The sequence below is a fragment of the Furipterus horrens genome, unplaced genomic scaffold, assembly GCF_987537825.1.
Source record: "Furipterus horrens unplaced genomic scaffold, mFurHor1.1.pri manual_scaffold_2, whole genome shotgun sequence".
Classification (NCBI taxonomy): domain Eukaryota; kingdom Metazoa; phylum Chordata; class Mammalia; order Chiroptera; family Furipteridae; genus Furipterus; species Furipterus horrens.
In genome coordinates, this window is record NW_028327172.1 from 125387582 (window position 1) to 125409236 (window position 21655).

A 21655-nucleotide genomic window follows, 5' to 3' on the forward strand; every position below is an offset into this window, starting at 1 on the left:
AGTGAAATAACATTTTCATAAAGGTTGTGGGATCTGTCATGCAAAGGATTTTTATAAACATGTTAGAAAAATATTAGGGCCAACTAGTGGACTAGTGGAAGCAGTTAAGGTAATAAAGATTGTGGGGAAGATCTGTTAAAGCATACTGTCTCAGTCCTTCTCTTTAGGAGTCTGTCCAAGAGATGGGGTCACCTTCCCTCCACATACCCCAGAATAAAATGGGTTTCTTACACCCAGGAGGATACATTCCAAGGGCAGAAAGCAATTGTTGTGTCAGGGTGACCGTTGCCAGGATCCTCGCCTCCACACACATGTATTTTCATTTGCCTAGGTCATCCTTATCTAAGAGCTTTCTGCATAAGCATTACACAGCTCAGATTGGCCACATACCACCTTTGTTAGCTTCATGTAGATATATGAGCCCCAGGTGTTCAGGCCACCTGGATGGTTTTGGCTCCCACGGCTCCCTATGTCCTTGCCTGCCACCGCAGTACAGGACTGAAGGCAGATGATCCTTTGGCCCCTGTTCTCACTCACCACCATAAAAATTGAAAGGCAAATTGGTTGCTGTTCTCGCCCCCTGCCACGAGGACTTGGTATGAATTCCCTCCCCAACACTCCACTGTCGTTTTTTGGTCTCATGGAATCCAAAGTAAACCTGGCTGGAGTTGAACTCCTGTGCTGCTACACCATTTGTCTAGTTACTTCGTTATGTACATAATTGTAGCCCTTAATCCAGAGCTTACTTTTTCTGAACCGTTTTTTTTTAAAGGACTCCTCGTAAGTGTTAGAATGTGTAATTCTGTAATCTTGATGAAGCAGAGTGTGATCTTTGACTCAGGCAGGCTTACATTTCTATGAATCTGGAAAGCCTGTGGGAAAGGGCTTGCCTTTTTGGTGTATGGACATGATGCAGTGCTGAAATCCTAAAACTCAGCCAAAGGGAAGCTTTACATTATGCTAAAATGACCAACACACTTGTGTTTTTGCATAATCATTCAGTAAATTAGACTTATCATTCCAGAAGTATCATTTTGCTAGATCCCATTCTGAATTCGATGTTTCTGAGCAATCTCATTTCTAATACAGAATAATGGCGGCACACTCTTAAGATTCCAAGACTGCAAAACCACTTGGGTAATGTATGTAGTCCGGGGCTTGCTTGCCAGTTAGCACGCGGGACTGGCCAGATATTCAAGGATTTCACTAGTGTAGACAAAGCAAGCAGAGTCCTGGCTTTAGATTTTACATCTTCTGAACACCAACCGGATGAGCCAACCCTTGACAAAAATCATAAAGAAGATAAAAGTTTGTCTTCTACTTCTTACTCCATTTTCCCTTCCCTAGATTTAAGTCAGTGGGAAAAGTTTTGAATTATGCTGTTCTTATTGAGATTTGTGTTCATAAAACCTACGGCAGTTCTTTGGAGAAAGGGTGGGTGCGGTCCGTCCGGTCTGGGCTCCGGATGTGACCCCGCAGCCAGCCTCCGCCCCCGGATATAGCTGCCCCAAGTGTGCTGGTCCTACCGAGCTCCATCCCTCGGCCCGGGGCTGGCTGGGAGGCCCAGGCCCCGCCCTACCTTGGGTGTGGGCTCCCCGGCTCCAGCCTGCAGGGGGCGTGGCAGCGACGGGGAAAGGGCTGAGCCCACTGGGAGCCACCGGGGTGAGAGCCTGGCAACTTGGGGCTCGGGCCAGGCGTAGTGGGCCAGGGTCCCCCGCGCCCACAGTGGCTAGCTGATATTGACGGCAGAGCGCCGACCCCCAGCCTTGGTCCAGGGTGACTCTCTCGGTGACGCTGACACGTTCCTTCCTCTTCCTCTCGTCTCTCCGGTCCCGCCTTCCTTTCCCTCCGCCCACTTCCCCGCAGCTGAGCCGCCGCAGCCGCTGCCAGCAGCGCCGTCATGTCGGTCCCTGCCGGGTCCCCTCATCCAGTCGCCAGCGCCCGCATCCAGCCCAAGCCTGGGGGAGCCGCCCCCTCAGGAGCCGCCGCGGGCCCGACTGCGGGCCTGGCGACGCACCAGCAAAACGGTGAGGCAGGTGGTCCTGCGGAGCGCGGGGCCTAGGACGGATGGGCGGCCTGCGCGCCGGATCTAGCGCGCGGGGCTGGGTGGGCCGGGGGCATCTGGTTGGGGCTGCGGGTCCGGGACACCGGGTCAGGACCAGAGGGGGAGGGGTGCCCTGAATTGGGGGAGGGGCCTCCCTGGAAAGCCATGGCCAGGACTGTTTACGTAATGTGACCCTAGGCCCGAAACCGCCGGGGGCCCGGAGTTGCCTGGTGCGGGCCACCATTCCTTGGATTCCCTCTTGGGCGCAGCGAGTTGTTCAGAGCGACCCTTGTCCGTAGAGACATGGCCTGGAGTCGAGGCCTCCGAATGCGCGTCTGGGGAATGCTAGGGTAGGCACGGAGCTCAGGGGGACCGTGCCTTTCCCGACTCAGGAAAACTGATTTCTGCGGCCTGGCGAGCACGCTGCCGTGAAAGCAGCTGCAGTTAGCGCTCAAGTTTGTGGACAAAAGGTTGTAAATATGCAACCTAAGTAACTGTAACCCTGGCCCAATTTGGCCTCTAGATCAGTCATTGTTGCTGCGGTTGCTGCTCCAGAGGTTGGAGTTCGCGTGTCATCGTGCTTGAAACGGAGCAGGTGTCAAACGGGTTTAAACGAATGCCTTTAGATGAGTCGGGGATTGTGCCCCCACCCCCACCCCGCCAGGTTCACTTTCAGAAATACAAAAACAAGCCGGAGTTGGCCCCGCTTTGAGGCCAGGCCTTCTTGCAAGCAGCAGCCAATGCAACGTGAAAGCCGCTTTCACAGTGAGGTCGTAGGTGGTGAGTATGCAGGAGTTTCAAGGGAAGGATGGTCAGTCTAGGATATCCATTCTCTGGTCTTGAGATGTGGAATGTTCGTGGGTGGGGCAGGGGAAGGTGGGACTCTCCATAGACTTGGTAATACTTCAGAAGAGAAGCCTCCAAAGCAATTGACTGAAAACTTCAGAAAGATATCTGTCATGTGTTTGTAAGAGAACAAAGCTCCACTGGCACTCTTCAAAGAATTGTCGGTCTGACTGACCTGTTTTACCCAAGTTAGTGAAAATTTGCTGGGCTTTATAAATCAGTTCAACCAACATTAATTTTTACAACAGATGCTTTTCAAACATGAACTTTATCGTTTTCCTGGGAGTTAGAGGTTGAATTTCTTTTTACATAAGTCAAAAATGATGGCTTAGCTTTAATATCTTTTGGATCAGACATACTTATAAATATTGCATGCTTTACCTCTATTATTTGCTGTTTAATGGGTTTGAATGTGAATAGTGGTGTAGGTTTTGTACTGCTGTTTGGAACATGCATAAAGATGTTTGTGAGCATTTTTTTCTTCTTGTAAACTTAATATAAATTCTTGTTTTGTTTTTAAAATAGCTTTGTGTATGAAGGAACTGGAACATGATAATTTAAGAAGAGATCCTAAGTCTTTTAGAATATTGTAAACCTATGTGGTCCAAGGATTGTCTTTTCTTGATTTTCTGAATATACGTTATTGTCTTAATGAACAATTTGAAAATTTTTATTGAATTTATTGGGGTGACATTGGCTAACAATTAATGAACAATTTTTTAAGTGGCAAATAAATATCTTAGCCTTCAAATTTTGTGAATGCTCAGTGATGCCAGAATATTCATTGTAATGGGGATGTTACTCTGTGAGAACAAATAAGTTACTATATTTCAAAGTCAAATATAGATGATGCTTGATTTCTACTGTTCATAGAATCATCCCATTCAGGTAATCAACCCATTTCAACATTTTTGCCTATTTACCAGTTGGGAACTCAAGATTAGCCTAGTAGGTAGGACAATCTCTGCCTCTCTCCTAAATTGACCTGTATTTTGGTGACAGTTGAGTCAGTTATGACCTTGAGGGATTTGATGGGTAGGGGTAGGAGGGCAGTGTTATCTCCACAGAGAGGTTACAGCATGAACAAAAGTCTAAATACAAAAGCACAAAGCATGTTTAGAAACTAAGCATTCAAGAAGTGAAAAAGGTGCTGGGTGGTAGGGAAAACCCAAGGCGCTGGAGTTTAAAGGAATACTTTAAAGAGGCCAGAATGCAAAAAGACCTTAAATGTCATTCTCCAGAATTCAAAATTAGGATAAAGAGCTAGGGTCAATTTTTTGTTGTCTTTCTTTGGAAGAAAGTAGCTCAGGCAGAGAAATAACCAGATCAAATCTGTTTTTGTTTTGTTTTCTAATCTTAGAAAAAAATAGTTTTTGCCACTTGGTATTAGCATCTATTGATAGCAATTACACAGTTACTTGTATTTGTGATTTCTTCTTCACCATACATAAACTACTTTGCCTTTTCATATATATCTCTGTGGAATTCCAGACTTTGTGAAAAACAAATAGGTTAGAAGTTTGAGTATGAAACATCATAGAAAAAATTGTAAACCTGGAATGGTACCTAGAGAGCACTTCACTGGTTATCAAACCTTTTAAAACAGATGTGTTTTCCCAAAGGAATTGTGTGTAGATCCTTGACCGAGAAAGCAATAAAAAACAGAGCTGTTGTGGTTAAGATAGAGGTGGAAAGTCCAGGTACTTTTGGAATGCAATCTGAAAAACACCTAGTTCACTTGCCTAATTTTACAGATTAAAATCATGACTCAGAAAAGTTAGTGTGTGTTTTTCCTGTGTAAGCTGCATGAGGGTAGCAGCTTTGTCTGTCTCTTGTTCACTGCTGTATATTCAGGGCCTTGAACAAATTTTAGGTGTCCATTAAACATTTGTTTTATGAAGTCTAATTTTCATCTTTGTTCCAAGTCCATATCTCTTTCTCCCCTTAGTTTCCTTTAAAACTTTGACATCGGAAATGTAGGAATAGAGAGTCAGAAAACTGAGACTTCATTATAACTTTTACTTCTTTTCCAGGTTTAACTGTTAAACATGCTTTTCCCACTTATTTGAAGATAAAAGGTGACTTCTTTGAATCTATGAAATATTTCTGTTAAACTTTCTTCCTTGAAGTTGTATTTCTATACTTTAGTTTTTCATTGAGCAGAATATGGGCTTTTAGAATTATTTGCATTTCCATATGAAGTATTAAGTGAATATTGTTTTGAACTTTTACTCTTGCTGTGCCTTTTGAGAGTTCTTCCAAAACCAAATTCTCAAACAAGGGAAGAATGAGTGAAATAATATCCTAGTAATGATGATGTAACTCCAAAATTTCTTCCAATTGACTTGAATTGAAAGGAGTCTTTAAAATTTAGGAATGGACACCCTGAATGGTGTGGCTCAGTGGATTGAGTGCTGGCTTGCAAACTGAAAGGTCCCAGTTCCGTTCCCAGTCAGAGCACATGCCAGGGTTTCAGGCCAGGTCCCCAGTTGGTAGCGTGTGAGAGGCAACTGATTGATGTATCCTTGCACATCAATGTTTCTCTCTCTCTCTTCCTCCTTTCCTCTCTCTAAAAAATAAATAAATAAAATCTTAAAAAATAATAAAAATAAAATGAAATTTGGGGGTGGAGGTGGAACAACCAGATTTAACAATAAACCACTGTTTAATTCTACTTTTAGGAAGCAAATAGTGCTCATTTCTTCCTTCTGAATCCCTTTTCTAAGAATGTTTTATCATTTTAATTGTCAGTAATGAAAAAGATGAGATAGTAATGGGAATTATTTGAATTCATTATGGAAGATATAAATAAACATCCCATTCGCTCAGCAATACTGTCTGGTCAGTTATAGGAAACCCTTCAACTTTGAGATCCCATGCAAAATTTAAAATGATATAAATCTCCCTAGTGTGTCTGAGGTAAGTTCCTTTTGTCAGAGAGACATCTATGTGTGTCTCAGGTTTCTACTCATCCTTTATAGTTAACAAGAGCATTGGATCCCCTCTTGAAGATACTGCCATGGTATTATGTAACTATCTGGATACATAATTTCCTTCTAAGTTGATTAATAGATAGATATCTCAGGGATCTTTAAAAATGTTCGTTCCTGATATAAACAAGTGTCTTTTGTTAGATTTAAACTTTTTTTTGTCTGTTGTTATACATATTTGCAGTGTCTTTTCATTCTCACCTCATCTCCAGTAGATTTCTGAGATTATATCTGTAATAGTTTTGGTAAACCACATTGGTTGCCACTGAGCCCAGCATTTCAGCTAGCTTTATCTTTCTAATTTCAACTATGAATCCTGAAGTGTGAGATTCTGAAAGTATTGAAATAGAAGAGATTTTGAGCCAGGCTTCAGTGGACTTCCCTAGAAATGAGAACCATCTTCAGTCAGTACTGTTTGTTAGAACAAATCATGTTATATTCAGCCCTGGGGAAGCCATTGTTGCTAGGCATATTCAGAATTGTCAGCATGTGTGGGCTGGTGAAAAGGTTGTAGGCTTTGATTCAGCCTGGAGAAAAATATTTAATGTCTCTGAGCTTTCTTATTGGGTTGAGGGGATTACATTAAATGAGATACTATTTTAGAGTACCTGGTGCTTAGCAAATGAGAGTCCTTTCATTCAGTTTCCTTCAGAACACCAGGTTATAAATTCTTCAGATGGCAGAGACTGTGTGAGTTTTCCTCATCAGATTCCCAGTGGAAGCATGCAGTAGGCCATCAATTGAGCAAGTGAACTTGGCTTTGTATTTATTACTGCTTTTGAAAACTGGTCATTGAAAGAATGTGTGTATGGCCACCTCTCCCTACCTCTTTCTTGTACTGATCACTCAATCACTATTTTAGTCTTTTTACTATTTTCTTACACTGTCCAGCCCTCCTTTCCTCCCACTAAATCTACTCTTGGGAGGTTTCCTTTAAATAGGCCATCTGCCTCAGCTAGCTCGCTTGCTGGAAATTTTCTAAAGTAGTGTGCTAAACACTGCTTATATTAGGAACTGGGCAAAAGCAGAATGTAGTAAGGAGGGGAGAGGGTGTAGTAAAATGCTTAGCCAGTGGCCAAGTCTTAACTCGCTTGTCTTTTCTAGTATTTCTGAGAAACAGGTGTTGTGAAATGAGCTTTGGAACATGCAGAACGACTTCTTCTCTACTTACCAGCCTTTTGAATTTGCATGAATTAGTGAGCTTTCTTGCCCCTGTTTATTTGTCTCTAAAATTACAGTAGTGATACTTTGCAGGACTGTTGTAAGAATTATATAACGTGATATATAGAAAAGCAACTAGTATTGTCCCTGGTATGTAGTATTGCAGGAAAAACTACTTAATGCAGTGAGATTTCATCCAAATAGTTGCATAGGCTGTCTGTAGTGTCTGTCTGCCAGCAGTGATTGCGACAGTTACCTTTGTAACTATCAGCCTTCCATTAGAAAGAATAATCCGAGGTATCCAGATATGATTGGGATCCGCCATTTTTTAAAATCACTAGGGTTTCTAATTGCAGATTTTATTCATTGTGTGTATGTATGAGTGTGTACATATTTTTTATGCTTTAAAAAATATTTTAGCAGTATTATTGATACTTTACTGGCAAGTGTAGTATATTTCAAAATATTCAGTAATCAGTACCACATCTACTGAACGCTGAATGGATACCAGCCTTGACACTAGAGCAGGATTCTGTAAGCCTGTAATATTGCAAGCATTAATTAGTCCTTTAGTTGCTGGATCTTGAGGAGGAGGTCTTAGGGGTCTGGGGCAAGGGGCATAACAGAGAAGCTGGGTCAGTCAGGGCTGACTGTTTATCAACTGGTTCAGAAGTATTTTAATATTTTATCAGAGATGATCATTAAAATGTATACTGGTTAAATAATTGACCTACTTATTCATAGTTCAGTGATGAATGAATTATAGAGTTGTCAAGAAAGTCCCATTTATATTTTTTTGTAAAATAAAAGACACATTTTTTATTTTCACCAGTAGTTTTATTGACTTGGATATTTTGAGTATGTTGGCTGTCTCCCACTGTTGGTTTCTAGTGGTTAGAGGTTAGAGGTAGGGGTGCTGCTAAACATCTTCCAATGCATAAGACAGCCCCACAGCAAAGAATTATTTGTCCGAAATGTCAGTGGTACCAAGAAACTTTGCAAACCACTTTTGACACATTCGATCAGTTGCATATTTTCTTCCATCTTCAATATTAAAATGGCTGCACAAAAATTCACCAATTTTGATAAGTTTTTTAATGCACACTGATATGACAGTTGTCACAATACAATTTAACAAAATTGTTTAGAATGAAGTTAAAGACAACTAAGCACTACAGGAGCCATTGTGCATGAAAAAACTAAATGAACTTTTTGGCTGACTCAATACATTCTTAGATCTGATTCTGCCTCTACAAATACAGGATAGAGGAGCTTATACTTTGCTGACCTTGATATTCTTTCAAAGATAATGAAAAGCCTTAATCTGACTTTTTAAAAAGTATTGAAATTTGATTCAGAAAAAAGCTAATGAAACAAATATTCTTGACATTTAAAATGTTGCATCTCTGTTAAGTGGCAGTGGGAGTGAGGAAACTCATTTATTTAAAGAAAGCCTATGATTAATTTTTTGTGCAGTGCCTAAATGTTCCATAAAATATTTGCTTTGCAAATTTTGATATTCATGTCAAGTTGGCTTAAAGCAGGAGTAGAATCAGTTTTCTTTGATAGCAATCCAGTCTGAAAGGAGATTATGCCACTGAGGCAGATATAACTTTGGGTAGGTCTTGTGATAATTTTAGTCTCGCCAACCAGCTCCATTGAAAAGGTATATAGATTATTTGTTAAACTTTTTTTTTTTTTTACTTCTCAGGTCAGATTGGTACCAATGAGAAGATTTGTTAGAATAATCTACTTCACTCTTTTATACAGACATACTTCACTTGAAAATGAAGAATTTAAAATTCCTTCAGAGAGGGAATTTTTCTGTTTTTCAGCGATTTATTTGTGAGGCACTGTGTTAGGCTGTTCAGATGCAATGATTAAATTACTTCAATGATTCGGAGACTTTCTTTTCACATTTTTACCTGTGAAATTGTGGTGCATCTTAGAATTGATTCATTTTTAAAGTTGGTTTCACTGAAGTGGAAGTCATAATACAGTTATGTGAAAACTTGCCATTGACACATGGTGTGATAGACTGAATAACACACACAACAACACACACACACACACACCCCAACCACCGCCACCCTCCCCCCCCAAACATGAACATGTTCCCATTCTAATCTCTGAAACCTTTGCAGCTGTGATTTTGAGCTGGGAGATTATCCCAGATCTGGTTGGGCCTGATAAAATCACAACAGCCTTTTCATACTCGCAGCTACTGTAGTGCTAACATTTTTGGTGGCTACCTTGAAGGAATTAAACTTTGAACTCTTGTATTTTAAAAAAATCAAGTTTTAGAGAAGTATCATATATTGACCGACCCCGTTAGAAGCCTTCACGTGGCAACTTAACTATATTTTGCCCTAACCAACCTCTTAGATCGCCTCTTGAGGCAGAGCTCTAGCATACACCCTTACCTAACATTGTGCTGTGGCTTCTTTGCGCTTTTTGTGTGTGTGGCAAGTTATCCCTCCTCCTACCAGGTCAGCATTCTGTCACTTTACCATAACAATAGGCATCCTAAGTTGTAGCAAAATTACATTTCATTTATTGATCACACTTTGGTAGACTCATGTGAAGGCTTTGCAGTAGCCAGTATATTAAGGCATACCTGTTGAAATCTTTGTGAGAAGGAGTGGGGAGCAATGAAGCAGGAGAGGTAAGAAGGGGTCAGATCCTGAAGGGCCCTTGCGTTTGTTTTCTCCTTTCAGCTGTAACAAATTACAACAAATTGGTGGCTTAAAACAACATGAGTTCATCCTCTGTGGGTTAGAAATCCAACTGGGCTACCTGAAGTCAAGGCGTCAGTAGGCCGCATTCCCTTCTAGAAACTCTAGGACAGGACCCATTTCTTTGCCTTTTCCAGCTTTTAGAGGCTGCCCACTGTTTTCATCTTCAGAGCCAGCAACATTACATCTCTTAATCATCTTCTGCCACACCTCCATCTTCCACTTGTAAGGACTCTTGTGATTACGTTGAGCTCACCTGGATAACTGAGACTAATTTCCCTATTTTAAGGTTAGCTGATTAACAGCCCTAATACTGTCTGCAACCTTAACTCCCCTGTGCCATGTAACCTAATATATCCGCAGGTTCTGGGGATTAGGATATGGCCATATGGGGTGGAGGAGAGATTAGTGCCTTCCACTGTCTTATAGGCCATGCTAAAGAATTTAACTTTTTCTTGATGGCAAGATAAACCACTAGAAAACTTTATAAACAAGGAACTAAAAATCAGATTCACTTTTTAGGAAAATCACTCCGGCTATGTTTGGTGTAGTCATTCATCTGAAAAACTGTATTATACAATCAATTTAGTACTTAATTTCCAGCTCTTTTCTGGTGTTTTAAAAACTTAAGTTGCAGTAATTTTAGATTTGCAGAAGTGATGCAAATATAGTACAGAAAATGCAATACCCTCACTGAGCTTCCTTTTAGTCTTATATCTTACTCTCCTGTCTTTCTCCTTAGTCTGCTCTGGTCTGTGACAGTTTCTTAGTCTTTTTCTGTTGTTGAGTTTTAGGACCTGACAGGAGTGGTTAGTCATTTTGTACACAGTCCCTCACTTTGGCTTGCTGATTCTTTATGATGATTAGACTGGCTTTATGAATTTTTAGGAAGAATACGTACCACAGAAGTTAAGTGTCTTTCTTATCATATCATATATCAGGGGTTACATGACATCTCCTTGTTTTATTATTAGTCATGTTAACCATGGGCACTTGATTGAGGGGATAGCCTAGTCAACTTGGGCTACTATGACAAAATACCATAGATTGGGTGGCCTATACCACAGACATTTTGGGAGACTGGAAGTCCAAGGTCAGGATGCCAGCATGGCTGGGTTCTGATGAAGACCCTTTTCCTGGCTTGCAGATGACTCTTTTCTCTGTGTGCTCATATTATGGCTTTTCCTGGGTTCATGCATGTGGGGAAAGAGATCTCTTTCTCTTTTATGAGGACACTAACTCCATCATGAGGATCCTACCCTAAAGAACTAATTAAAGCCCTAACCTCCAATTTGATGGTGTTAAGAGGTAGGGCCTTGGGAGGGGGTAATAAGGTTTTAACAAAGGAAATTGAGATGGCACATTCAGTCCATAATTGGGACTGACAGCCAGGTTCCCCTACTGTAAAGTTACGATTTAATTCTTTTCCTATTGCATTTGATGGGAATAGTTCACTTAACTCCAGTCTACATTTAACAGAAAAGGAATTAAGTTCCAACTCCTAGAGTAGAGTGTATCAAATAATTTGTGAGCATATGTTAAAATCATCACAGTTATTAATAAATATTCTTGGGGAGACACTTTGAAGTTACTATCCTATTCTTAAATTTTTACTCAATTTTACCATTTTTCAGTGGTTCTTGTCTGCAGTAATTATCAGTGTGGAATTCTAATGGTGATTTTTTTCCCCCCTCATTCCTTCTACATTTATTATTTGGAAGATTAATCCCTTTTCTCCCATTTTAAAATTTATTCCATCATTTATTTATATTATTATGGACTCATGGATATTTTTATTCTTTAGGTTATAATCTGATACTATCATTATTTTATTTGTTGCTTGAATTGTTAACAGCTATGACCATTTGGAGCTTTATCAGGGTGGCTGCTGTGTACTCCTGCCCCCATCCTTTTGGTTTTTAAATACTAATTCTTTTCTGGCACAAAGATTCTCATCTTGTATTTGCCCTTGCCCTACTACATTAGCACTAGAATCAGCTCTTTGTCTAAGAAGTCCTACTTTCTTTTGTTAGGACATGGCATTTAGAAACCAAGAACTGTGCCCTGGATGCGCTCATTGCTATGTGGTATCACTGCTTCTAGGCTCTCTAGGCAGACAGCTAGGAGATACGTGTATGTATATATACTAACTCATATATGTAAACATGTCTAATTATATCTGTGCCTTACATCTGTATGCATTTTACCTAAGTATCTTTCAGGTAGGTTATCATACTGATTTGTCACAGTCTGCAATCCATCCTAGATTTTCTTGAAATCCTGGTTGATTTATTTATTAATTTTTTTAAAAGATTTTATTTAATTTTATAGAGAGGGGAAGGGAGGGTGAAAGAGAGGGAGAGAAATTTCGATGTGTGAGAGGTATATCAATTGGTTGCCTCTCGCACACCTCCAGCTGGGGACCGGGCCTGCAACCCAGGCATGTGCTCTGACTGGGAATCAAACCGGAGACCTTTCAGTTTGCAGGCCGGCACTCCATCCATTGAGCCACACCAGCCATGGTGTGGTTGATTTTTTAATAAAAATTTGCATATAAAAATTTGCATTTATTCTTTGTAGTATACAGGTATATGGGTTTTTGCAAATGCATGCATTCAAGCATCCACTACTCTAGTACTGTATAGGACGGTTTCTTCTAGGGCAAGGGAAATAAAGGAAAGAATAAACACATGGGACTACATCAAACTAAAGAGTTTCTCCTCAGTGAACGAAAAGATCAGCAAGATGAAAAGGGAACCAACCGTATAGGAAAACATATTTGCCAATGATACCTTGGACAAGGAGACAGACAGTCCAGTTAAAAAATGGGCAAAGGACCTGAACAAACACTTCTCCAAGGAGGACATACAGAGGGCCCATAGGCATATGAAAGGATGCTCAACATCACTAGCCATCAGAGAGATGCAAATAAAAACCACAATGAGATACCACTTCACACTGGTCAGAATGGCCATCATTAACAAATCAACGAACAAGTGCTGGCGAGGATGTGGAGAAACGGGAACCCTACTGCACTGTTGGTGGGAATGCAGACTGGTGCAGCCACTATGGAAAACAGTATGGAATTTCCTCAAAAAACTGAAAATAGATTTCTGGCCAAGATGGAGGTGTAGACAGACACGCTGCGTCTCCCTCCACAGCTAAGAAGGAATACAACTACCTCAAAACTAGAAACAACCAGAAGTTCCAGAAAATCAAACTGCATGGAAGTCCAGCAAACAAAGATATGAAGAAGAAATACTCATCCAGAGAGGTAGGAGGGGCAGAGCCGGGATAGAGAGGACATGGTGTGGTGGTAGCAGTGGCAGTGCCAGGCTGGCGGAAAGCGCAATCACACATTTTAAAAAGTCAGGAAGGACACCCGGGGAGCGTTCCCAGGTCCTCACCAGACCGTGCAACTCATGGTCCCAGCACCAGGGAAAATCAAGCCTCATTGCTTCTGACTGTGCAGACCAGTGGGGGCTGGGGTGGAGGCAGAAACTGCCAGTGTCTCAGCAGAGTCTGCTTGTTTAAAGGGCCCCCATGGTCTAAGAACGTCTGCAGATTCACCCACTCTGGGAACGTTGGCCAGGGAAGAAGCTAGAGGGGCGCCAGTCTGGTGCGGAAGTGGGAGAAGTGCCTGGAAAAGGGGTGAGTGCTGGGCAGGCGGCATTGTTCCCTCTCAGATCCCTCTCCCATATACAGTGTCACAACGTGGTGAAACAGGTCACCCTGTAGTGACGAATCCTTAAGGCTCTGCCCCTTACAACATAACAGGGGTGACAGCTCTACCTGGGACGCAGAGGCAAACAAACAGGAGCCTATCAAGATGAGACAGAGAAGTATGGCCCAAAAGAGGGAATGGATCAAGGTTCCAGTGGGAGAACTAAGCAATGAGGAGATAGCTAACCTAACAAATGAGGAGATAGCCAACCTAACAGATGAAGAATTCAAAACACTGGTGATAAAGATGCTCCCAGGCTTGACAGATATGTTTGAGTATGGCAAACACATAAAAGAAGAAGTGAAGGCTATGCTAAGTGAAATGAAGGAAAATCCACACAAAACCAATGGTGAAGGGAAGGAAACCGGGGTTCAAATCAATGATTTGGAATATGAGGAAGAAAAAAACAGTCAACTAGTGCAGAATGAGGAAGCAAGAATTGAAAAAAAAGAGGAAACATCCCAAATTTTGCGAAGGAGATGGACATACAGGTTCAGGAAGCATGGAGGGTCCCAGACGAGCTTGACCCAGAGAGGACCACACCAGGATGCATCATGACTGAGATGCCAAAGGTGAAAGATAAAAAGAAAGTCCTAGTGGCAGCAAGAGAGAAGCGAAGAGTTGCTTACATGGGGGTGCCTATAGGACTATCAGCTGATTTCTCAGAGGACACTTTGCAGGCAGAAAGGGACTGGCAAGCAGTATTTAATGTGATGAAAGGCAACCTGCTACCGGGATTACTCTACCCAGCAAAGCTATCGTTTAGAATGGAAGGACAGATGAAGTGCTTTCTAGAGAAGGTAAAGCTAAAGGAGTTCATCATCGCCAAGCCATTATTATATGAAATGTCAAAGGGACTTACTTAAGAAAAAGAAGATCAAAACTATGAACACTAAAATGACAACAAACTCACAACTATCAACAACTGAATCTAAAAAATAAAAACGAAATCCAACTAATCAAACCAGAATAGGAACAGAGTCATAGGTATGGGGATCATTTGGAGGGTTATCAGCTGAGGGGATGGAGGGGGAGAAATGGGGAAATGGAGCAGGGATTAAGAAGCATAATAGGTTGGTACAAAATAGAGGGAAGTTAAGAATAATATAGGAAAGGATGAAGCCAAAAAATTTATATGCATGACCCATGGACATGAACTAAGGGGGGTGGGATTGCTGGAAGGAAGGGAGCTCCTGGGTGGAGGGGAGCAAAGGGGAAAACATTGGAACTACTGTAACAATGTAATCAATAAAATATACTTATAAATAGATAAATAATAAATCACTGTAAATGGAACTGCCTTTTGATCCAGAGATTCCATTGCTAAAATTATACCCAAAGAATCCTGAAACACCAATTCAAAAGAACCTATGCACCCTGTATTCATAGCAGCGCTATTTACAATAGCCAAGTGCTGGAAACAGCATAAGTGCCCATCAGTAAATGAATGAATCAGAAAACTGTGGTACATTTACACGATGGAATACTATGCAGCAGAAACAAAGAAGGAACTCCTACCTTTCATGACAGCATGGATGGAACTGGAAAGTATTATGCTAAGTGAAATAAGCCAGGCGGCAAAAGACAAATACCATATGATCTCACCTAATACAGGAATCTAAGGAACAAAACAAACAAATGAGCAAAATAGAACCAGAGTCATGGAAACAAGGAACAGACTGTCAGTGACCAGAAGGGAGGGAGAAGGGGGAAACATTGTGGGGAAAAAGGAAAGGGTCTAATTAAGGAACTAGTATGAATGACCCATGGACATGAACAACGGGGCGGGGATTGACTGTGGGAGAAGAGGGGATGTGCCGGATGGGGAGAGCAACAGGAAAAATGGGACAACTGTAATAGAACAACAGTTTAAGAAAATAAAAGCACAACCTTGGAACCTCCAGTTGACCTCATAGATATAACTTAGTTCACTCCCTGAAATAAATATGCATCAGTGGGGATTTAGTAAATAATGTTATGTATCTACAATGAAATGCTATATAGATTTTTTAGGAGAATAATGAAAATTTATTTATGCTAACACAGAATGATATCTAGGATATGTTAAGTTAAAAACAGGTTGCAGAACTGCAGTATGAAAAGTGTGTTAAAAATGAGTTTGTTTATAATATACATTGTATATTACATATACTTAGGTAGGCATGCAAAGGATGCACAAGCAACCATTAGCTGTAGCTACAACTGGGAAGTAAGATATCAGGCATCAGGGAAAGAAGAGGACTTGGACTTTTCACTTTATAGTAGTCATTGTTTGAATTTTCTTTTACACTGGGTATACTATTTTATAATTTTTTTTAAAGCTAATAAAAAACGGTTTGAACTTCTTCCATGCTGGGTATGTTAGTTTAATTGCTGCATAACAATATACCCCAAAACTTAGCAACTTAAAACAACAAGTATTTACTTTCATAGTTTCTGAGGGATATGAACTTGGAAACGGCCTAGCTGGGTGGCTCTGGCTGAGGGTCTCATGATTGTAGTCAAGCTGTCAACTGGGCCTGTAGCTGTCTCTAGACTTCTAGGTAGGAAGGATCTTCTTCCAAGCTTATTCATGCGGTTGTTGGCAGGCCTCAGTTTCTCTTTGGCTGTTGGCCAGAGTTTAGTTCCTTACTGCACAGACTTCTCTTTAGGGCTCTTCACAATTTGGCAGGTTTGTTCTACCACACTGAGTAAACTAAGAGAGAGCCAACACCCAAGGCTGGGCAAACCTTGGAAGTGTTGTATTATTACCTTTGCTTTATGCCAGGCCTTAGAGCAGGAGGTGACCAGTGGGGATAGCTTCGCCTGCTCGCCTTACCGCCTGAGCACCACTTCGTATCTCCTCTGCCTCCTGTCTCCCCTCCCACACCCCCCTGCTGGTCTGGGGAAACCAGCCCCTGGTGCCAAAAAAGTTGGGGACTGCTGCTATATGCTATTGGTCACATAGACCAATTCTGGTACATTGGGAGTGTGTGAATACCAGGATGTAGGGGTCATTGGAGGCTCTCTTGGAGGTCAGCTACCACATTGGGTCTATAACATTATATTATCTCTTGTAATAATTCGTGATTATGGAGAAGTACATTAATTAGGCAATATTTAGGTAGGAACTGTGCTTTAAAATTATCTCCTTATCAATTTTTATTTGCTTTTCTTTTTCAGGTCCAGCACAGAATCAAATGCAGGTTCCATCTGGATATGGGTTGTATCCTCAGAACTATAGTGCTCCCTCAGGACATCACTCTCAAGGACCTGAGAAAATGACCTCATTGCCATCGGATGGCCAGTGTGGCGAATACTACTCTGGTCTCTATACAATACCATCACAAAATGTGGTGGCTTCTAAAACAACAAACCAACAAGCAGGAGCCCAGCAGATATATGGCAGGGGTCCTTCTGCCCCTCACAGTGTGGGGTCCACTCCAGAATATTTCCAAGGTGCCACATCATCAGCATCTCATTTGCATACGAGTGCCTCCCAGACATACTCCTCTTTTGTGAATCACTACAATAGTCCAGCCATGTACTCTGCCAGCTCTTCTGCTGTTTCTCAGGGATTTCCCTCTACTTGTGGTCACTATGCTGTGTCAACTGTTTCTAATGCTGCGTATCCTAGTGTTTCATACCCCTCTCTGCCTGCTGGTGATCCATATGGACAACAAATGTTTACCTCACAGAATGCTTCAACTATCCGGCCAGTTAGAGATAATTCATTTTCTGGTCAAAATACCACTCTTAGCCGTCCATCACCACTTCCACCTCCACCATCACAACAGTACCACCAGCAGCAGAGCCTTTTAGGATACAATACTGTCTCATGGTCAGGTTCAGGCCTTCCATCAGCTCAAGACAATCTCATCCGAAACCACACCGGCTCCCTGGCTACAGCCAACAACAACCCAACAGATACTGGTAGGTTAAATGAAAAGTTCACCAAAGCATGGCTGAAAATCAGTGCATTTCTATTCGGGTTTTTATTTGCGTGAAAGTTAAATATGATATTGCCTAATAGAAAAATTGGAAATAAGCTCACCTATGTAGTTAATTTGCTTTATTTCTGATGGTATTTTACACATCTCCCTGGCCCTTCCCTTCTACCTAGTCATACTTAGCCAACCAACCGTCTGTATTGTGCAGCCTGATTCCTTGCCATGATTGGGATTTCATCAATATTTACTGATTCTCTTTTTTATACCTCTGCAGTAGTTATCTTTAATGTGAGTTAGATATAGGGGAAATGAAAGGGTCCATTTGGAGATATGCTTTGTTAGCCACTACTTTTTTTTAAACACTAGTTCAGCTTTGGTATAGTTAACTCTCCTAGCCAGAGCCCAACTCACTATAGAAAAGTTGATGGGGGAGAGAGGGAGGCTGTCCGTGAACAGTCTATCATTATTCCAAGGGTCCTTGGGCATCACAGTGCTTCTCAGTAGTGACATGGTCAAATGTGAGTTTTAGACTGTTCTCTCTGACTGCCTACACTAGATTTGGGGTAAAGGGGAAAAGAAAACTCCGTTGGTTAAACATTTTCTTTGAGCTTGATTTGAAATACATTTAGGGAACCATACAAGAAAATCAGAAAACACTATGCAAATATTAGTTATTTCCATAATAATACAGTCAAAAACACGGTCAGAGAGGTTTTCTCTGCAGCTGGGATACAGCTCTGCCTCCAAGTTTGCAGACTTGGGGGCTTGAAGGAAACTTTGCAGTCTCCTGTGCTCTAACACGATTCCTTTCCCCAAAGGCCCAGGAGGGCAGCCAGGATGGTGAGCACGCACCCATCGGAAGGCCCCGAGAGGGCAGCACAAGGGCAGCATGGGAAAGTCACACATCAGGCACCCAGAGACCCTGCTGTTAGGGGCTGAATGCAGAACAGCCTCAGATGCCCGGTTTCAGAGCCGGAGGACAAGGCTGACCTGCAGACTATATAGCACCTGCTTCAACACCTCCAGGTCAGGCAACTCACCACATAATTATTTTTAAAAAAAGAAAAGTTGATGGCCTGTAATACATAGCACTGGTTTCTCTGAGTTAGCTCCTACAGAGGTCTATTTCCACATTAAAGCTGATGTTCTTTTATTTCCAAATTGGTAAGTTAGGATGAAGGATGAGGAAAGAGGGGGAGAGGTGCATGAAGAATACCCTTGTAGTTAGTCCTTCTGACCTTCCTAAACCAAGATGTAGTTAAGTTTATTAGTTTAAAAATTATGAATGTAAGTATGTAGTCTTTTTAGTGTGGGGTTTCCATAGGGTATACTTTCCTTAATTCAACTTGTGAACTTAACAGATATTGCTCTTGGACTAAATGAAAATGTATGGAAAGAATGGAAATTGATAAAGCTGTAGTTTTCTGAATGATGTCTTCAGATTGTACATCAAAGTCTGGATAGCCATATGTCAGGGCTGTTGTAGAAGAATATTCTTTCTGGGCAATTAAGTTATTTAAAATCAGAACTTTAGAATATTAGATCAGAAGTGTATGTTTGAGATCATCTGGTCTTTCATTGCTATATCATTTAGAAACACTTTTCAGCTTCAAGCAACTAGAAGTGGTTTAAGCAAAGAAGGTGGTGGTATTTTTCTCACCTAACAGTCAGTCTAGAGGAATCCAGTAGATCCAGCTCTCCTCCGTGTCTCTCTCTTGTCTTTGCACTCCGCCATTCTTGACATGTTTGTACGTGAACAAGATAACTTCTCTACATGTAGACACCTAATCAGAGTTAAAAGCAGTGACTGAATCTTGCATAAGTCAACTTAAAGCATCGTCACAGTTCCCAGACCTGGCTGTGCACCAGAATCACTTGCACAGATTGTGATCTTCAACCCCAGCCAGCTGAGCTAGACCAGAATCTCCAGGGTAGTTAGTCTCAGGAATCTGTATCTCTGACTTGATCTTAAGGAAAGCCTAGTAACATCCAAATTCTACTGGAGTCCTTTCCTTTTGTTTTACAGATAAGGAGAGCTGCCCAAGTTGGGTGGTCATTAATGTTAGAAACAGAGCTTGTCCTGGAGCTCAGTTTCTTCTGACTCTTCATCTGTCCTTCTCAGAACCAGGGCTTTCTGTCCCCTAGAAATTCTTTCTCTTTTTTTTTAGCAGTCTTTTACAAATCAGCTTGTCCTAAGATCCCTCTGACTTACGGATTTGTGGCTTTTGTGACAAATAAGAAATACAGGCAGTTCCTGTCTTATTTCTGAGATGGAAATGGGATCCTGGGTGGAACCAATTTATGCTGACATGTAGGATCAGGGAAATATGGGGCCACTTGGCTAATGAGCAGAATACCTAAATGGAAAGAGCTTATTATTGAAAGAAATATTGAATAAAGAATAGGCATAATTACAAAATTACATTCTCTTTGAATAACTGTTCTTTAGGTAAAGAGATATATTTTCACTCTTTTAATCCCAGTACTGTACCGTGAAAGCCATGATAAATATAATTTTAGAAGCTAATTTGTGCTGTTTGTATTTTTTTTAACCTTTAGATTGTTATATTACTTTTAAATATAGTTTAGAGGTTGAGAAATATGTCTCAGGTTAACATGATACTTGCACTTAACCATTTCAAAGGAAATAAAAACATTTCTTAAAATCTCCTTTAAAATTAAATATTACAGAAGTTCCCAAATTTCCTCAGCTGATGAAGCTCATTTTTTTAATGGTATGCCAAGCAACATAGTAGTAGTAATTCATAAGGTAGTTGACAGATGGCACTGTGTTTCTATTGAACATTTAAAACTTCCCATCAAACTCTGATTTTGTTGCAGGGGTAACTTGAGTGCCTAAATACAAAGTTTGGGAACCATAGGAATATTGATTTTAATTTTCTGGAAAGACAGGCAACTTAATTGCCTTGGAACTCTTAAATTACATTGCCATTAAAATTATAATCTTAGGTATTAAAAACATAGTTTAGTGTGAAGTTTAACCTTTGAGTAATTGACAAAATGATTGCATTTTTTAATTACTTGATTATACTAGTCTCATTTTCAAGTACAGTAAAACTTCTTAAGCCCTGGCCAGCTAGCTCAGTTAGAGCATTGTCCCGATGAAGTAAGGTTGCAGGTTCTATCCCTGGTTTGGGCACATACAAGAATCATCCAATGAATGCATAAATAAGTGGAACAACATATCCATATTTCTCTCTCTCCAAATCTCTTCCTCTCCCTGTCTCTCAAAATCAATTAAAAACAAAAAATTTCTTATTTTTATGAAGGGTTGAGATCCAAAATCATAGACCTGTGATAAGCGATTATCAAAAACAAGGCATTATTTTTTAGTCAATTGATGAATTCATATTCAGAAACATGGAATAAAAAGACCTTTAGATGTTCTCATTTGCCTTTTTATTTTAGAAAAGCATATTAGCACTAGAGCTTCAGGTTATTTTGTGAAAATGTATCCCAAATATGTAGGTTTGGGGTGCTATGTTTGGTTATTAACTTAGGGTGAAATTTTGGCTAGTGTTTAGAAGGCATCATTTCATTAGGCCATTTAAAAAATTTTAAAACTTCATTATAGTTCTCTCAAGGTTCAGAAGCTCTTTTTAAATTTTAGTTGAAGTTGGTTGAGTATGTGACTTTGGAATATAAATGTACCCATATTTGATTGCAAGATGAGTATTGAAACTCTGTAGATTAATTTAAAGCCATTTTTAGTTGTACAACTTAGTGCTTAGACATTTATAAAATTTACTAAGTAGTACCCACCTGGCACCATACATTGTTATTACAATATTATTGTCTGTATTCCCTGTGCTGTTCTTTACATACTCACAATTGTTGTAACTATCAATTTGTACTTTTTAATCTCTTCACCTTCTACACCTAGCCCTGAAACCTTCCTCACATCTGGCCACCATCAGTTTGTTCTCTGTATCTAAATCTGTTTCTGTATCTGTTTCTGTTTTTCATTTAGTTTGTTCTTTAGTCTCCAAGGTACTTCTTTTTCTCGTCTGACTTAATTCACTTAGCAAAATAACTTCTAAGTCAATCCATGTTGTTGCAGATAAGATTTCATTTTTTTAGATGGCTGAGTTATATTCCATTGTGTTTCTTATGTACCACATTTTCTTTAATCATCTATTGATGGGCACTTAGGCTGTCTATTGTAAATAGTGCTGCAGTGAACATAGGGGTGTATATATCTTTTC

At 40.6% G+C, this 21655-nt stretch overlaps 1 protein-coding gene across 6 annotated transcripts in view; it reads left to right on the plus strand.

The window, feature by feature from the left end:
• The first annotated feature begins 1637 nt into the window (after positions 1 to 1637).
• The window catches only part of SEC24B (SEC24 homolog B, COPII component), a 94598-nt gene continuing 74580 nt past the window's right edge, over positions 1638 to 21655 (plus strand). For 3 of the 6 annotated variants that reach the window (XM_090266403.1, XM_090266404.1, XM_090266405.1), the window contains exons 1-2: positions 1639 to 2027; positions 16663 to 17412. In XM_090266403.1, the coding sequence (XP_090122529.1) occupies positions 1901 to 2027; positions 16663 to 17412 (877 nt within the window). In that variant the 5' untranslated portion in view covers positions 1639 to 1900. Of the gene's footprint in view, positions 2028 to 16662; positions 17413 to 21655 lie in introns of all 6 variants that reach the window. The other 3 variants (XM_090266401.1, XM_090266402.1, XM_090266406.1) reach the window with 2 other exon arrangements.